Below are 3,320 nucleotides of genomic sequence, written 5' to 3'. Positions count from 1 at the left end.
AGCACCACCACCACCACCACCCACACCCTCTCCGTGCCGCGCAGGTGGGCGAGAGCGAGCCCTTCATCTCGGAGCTGCTGTCGGGCCTGACGGCCACCATCCAGGACCTGGAGACGCACCAGATACACATGTTCTACGAGGCGGTGGGCCTCATGGTGTCGGCAGACACCGGTGGGTTGCACCGCCCATGCTGCAGCTTCCGGGCAGCTTCCGCTACCAGGCGGCTGCCGGACGGCGTGCATGTGCAGAGAGCATAGGCAGGGTGTGGAGAGATGGCGGCGCGGGGCCGGGGCGCCCGGTGGGCAGCCGGCAAGCCCTACTGCCTGCCAGAGCTGGGGGAGCGTGTGCCCGTCGACTGCCCCCTCCCTCGTGCTTTCCTCCTGCCCCACGGCCCACGGCCCCGCTGTGCCTTCGCCCCCCTGGCTGCCGCAGACGCCAAGCGGCGAGATGAGTACCTGCAGCGGTTGATGGGCCCCCCCAACGCCACCTGGCAGCAGATCATCGAGCAGGCCAAGCAGAATGTGGAGGTGCTGAGGCAGGCGGAGGTCATCCGCAACGTGCAGAACATTCTGCAGGTGGGGGCTGGGGCTGGGGCGTGCGGGGCAGGCTGCGGGGGCGGAGGCATCGGGCGTGGGTGCAGGGGCTGCCGGCTGCAGTGACTGCACGGATCGACGGCGAGCAGGGCCGTACTGCATGGCTGCCGCAGCCACGCATTCCACCTGACCGCTCGCCCGCCCGCCTGCCCCTGCCTGTCGCCCTCCGCCACGCGGCTGCTGCAGACCAATGTGAGCGTGTGCAGCAGCCTGGGCCACCCCTTTGTCACCCAGTTCAACCTCATTTTCCTGGATGTGCTGGCAGTGTACAAGTGAGGGGGCAGGCAGCGTCTGGGGAGGGAGGAGGGGCAGCGCCGCTGTGGTGCCAGTGCATGGGTGCAACAAGGGCAAGCAAACTGGTGGCTGGGGTGTGGGGCAGCGGGTGTGGCGGGCGGGTGGAGGTGGCTGCGGCAGGCTGTGTGGGAGTCTGCTGCCTGCATGGGCCCCCCATCCCAGCACTTCACCGGGGTGGGGGTGTTATTGTATGCCGCTTGCCGACCCCTCCCTCGCTGCACCGCCGCTGTGTACTGCCCTCCGGTACCGTGCCGCAGGATGTACAGCGAGCTCATCTCTGCGGCCATTGCCACGGGCGGCCCTCATGCCTCCAAGACATCAGCCGTGAAGCTGATGCGCAGGTGGGTGCTGGTGGCGGTACTGCCCGGTACTACCCGGTACCTGTCGCTGCTGCTTTGCTTTCTTGTGTTTACAGCCTGCACATTCGCAAAGGTGCACATTTGCCTCACCTCCGCTGCCGTGCCCACGCCCGCCCGCTCGGCCCCTGCCCCCGCCTGCAGCGTGAAGAAGGTGACCCTGCGGTTGATAGAGACGCTGGTGGACAAGTGCGAGGACCCAGACCTTGTGGCGGCGCAGGTGTGGGGCAGCTGCCGGGCAGCTGCAGCTGGGCGAGCGGGCACCTGCTGTGTCTCTCGGCCATGCTTGCCTGGGCGCAGGGCTGAGTCTTGAGCCCCCCACGATGCACCCGTTTATTGTGCTGATGTACTGCCTGGTACCACTGCCCCGCCCTGCAGTACGTCCCCGCCATGATGGACCCCATACTGGGCGACTACGCGCGCAACAACCCCGACGCGCGGTGAGCGGCTGGCGGTGGCTGGCTCCACCTCCCACCCCCCCGCCTCTGGCCCGCTGCCGCCGCCCGGGCCAAGCCTGCTGCAGCCCACCGCCGCAAGGCCCACGCAGCCCAGCCCGCCCACCTGCCCTGCTGCTCCCCGCCTGCATTACACCCTACCCCCTCCTCACCACACCCCGTGTGCTATTGTGCTGCTGCCTGCAGCGACGCCGAGGTGCTCTCCATGTTTGCCATGATCATCAACCGGCTGCGGGGCAAGATGGAGGCAGAGGTGCCGCGCATCTTTGGCGCCGTGTTTGAGTGCACGCTGCAGATGATCACCCGCAATTTCGAGGTGGGCGTGTGGTGCGGGAGGAAAGCACGCGGAGGGAGGAAAGCACGCGGAGGGAGGAAAGCACGCGGAGGGGACAGGACCGGGTGTGGGGTGGGGGGCTGCGTGCGTTTGGTGGGGCGGGGAGGGCTGGGAGCAAGGCGGGCGGGGGCTGTGCGGAGGAGGCCGAAGGGTGCCTGTGCTCCTTGCAGGCAGCCCACCACCCTCCCTCCCTGACCCTCTCGTCTCCACCCCACCCCACCCTGCCATGCCCCCTGCAGGACTACCCCGAGCACCGCCTCCAGTTCTTCTCCCTGCTGCGCGCCATCACCAACCACTGCTCCCCCACGCTCTTCGCCATGAGCCCGGTGCGTGCGCACATGTTTGCTTTTCCTTTCAAGTATGTGCCTGGCGGCGGGCTGCGCGCGGGGGCCGCGACACTAGCTGCCGCCCGGGAGCTGGCCGCACCGGCTGAAGCAGCAGCAGCAGCAGCAGCAGCGTCTCAATGCGTCTCAGCGCGTCGCTCCCACCCTCCTCCTTGCTGCTGGCCCCTCACCTCACCTCTCCTCCCGCGCTGAGGCACCCCCCCCACCCCACCCCACCCACTCCGCCGCAGGCCCAGCTCAAGCTGGTCATCGACTCCATCGTGTGGGCCTTCCGCCACACCGAGCGCAACATTGCCGACACGGGCCTGCACCTGCTGCACGAGCTGCTGGTCATGTTCACGGGCAGCCCCTCAGCCACGCCCTTCTACCAGGCCTTCTACACGCAGCTGGTGCAGGAGATCTTCGCCGTCATGACGGGTGGGCCCCGCGTGGCCGGCGCTTGCTGGTGCTTGCTTGCTTGTTGTCGATGCTGTTGCGACTTGTGTCCCTTGCGTGGAGGGCTGCGGGAAAGGCGCCTCTCGTGGTGGCGGCTGCCTGTGCTGGCTGGTGTGTGTGGTGTGTGGTGTTGGCTGCCGGCCAGCCCCGCCTGCCGCCTCGCCTCGCCTCGCCTCGATCCCGGTCCCACGCCGCCTCTCCTGTGCCCTCCCGCCTCCCGCAGACACCTTCCACAAACCTGGCTTCAAGCTGCAGACCCGCATCCTGCACCACCTCTTCTCGGTGGCACAGGTGGGCCGCCGCCGACGCAGCCGGGGAACGAGCAGCGCCCTGCCGTCCGGCCGGCGCTGCGGCCTGTCCTTGCTCTCCGCCCGCTGCAGCTTCCCACACCTGTCGAGCCCTTCTCCCTCGCTCCCTCGCGCCTCATGCTGCTGCCTTGCCCACACCCTCCTCCCCCCACCACACCCACCAACACACTCCCCTCCCCACTCCCACCCCCCCCACAGTGC

General features: G+C 68.6%; 1 protein-coding gene across 1 annotated transcript in view; it reads left to right on the top strand.

Moving 5' to 3' along the window:
• CHLNCDRAFT_56301 (hypothetical protein) overlaps positions 1-3,320 on the top strand; it is a gene marked incomplete at its 5' end in the record, with an annotated part of 10,713 nt that overhangs the window by 5,910 nt on the left and 1,483 nt on the right. Inside the window, 10 exons of the mRNA XM_005844685.1 lie at positions 45-171; positions 433-575; positions 780-865; positions 1,145-1,228; positions 1,388-1,463; positions 1,622-1,683; positions 1,885-2,014; positions 2,272-2,358; positions 2,607-2,793; positions 3,035-3,102. Of these exons, the coding sequence (XP_005844747.1) occupies positions 45-171; positions 433-575; positions 780-865; positions 1,145-1,228; positions 1,388-1,463; positions 1,622-1,683; positions 1,885-2,014; positions 2,272-2,358; positions 2,607-2,793; positions 3,035-3,102 (1,050 nt within the window). The remainder of the gene's footprint in view (positions 1-44; positions 172-432; positions 576-779; positions 866-1,144; positions 1,229-1,387; positions 1,464-1,621; positions 1,684-1,884; positions 2,015-2,271; positions 2,359-2,606; positions 2,794-3,034; positions 3,103-3,320) is intronic.

Source organism: Chlorella variabilis (assembly GCF_000147415.1).
Source record: "Chlorella variabilis unplaced genomic scaffold CHLNCscaffold_21, whole genome shotgun sequence".
Classification (NCBI taxonomy): Eukaryota; Viridiplantae; Chlorophyta; class Trebouxiophyceae; order Chlorellales; family Chlorellaceae; genus Chlorella; species Chlorella variabilis.
This window is presented reverse-complemented; position numbering and strand designations above follow the sequence as displayed.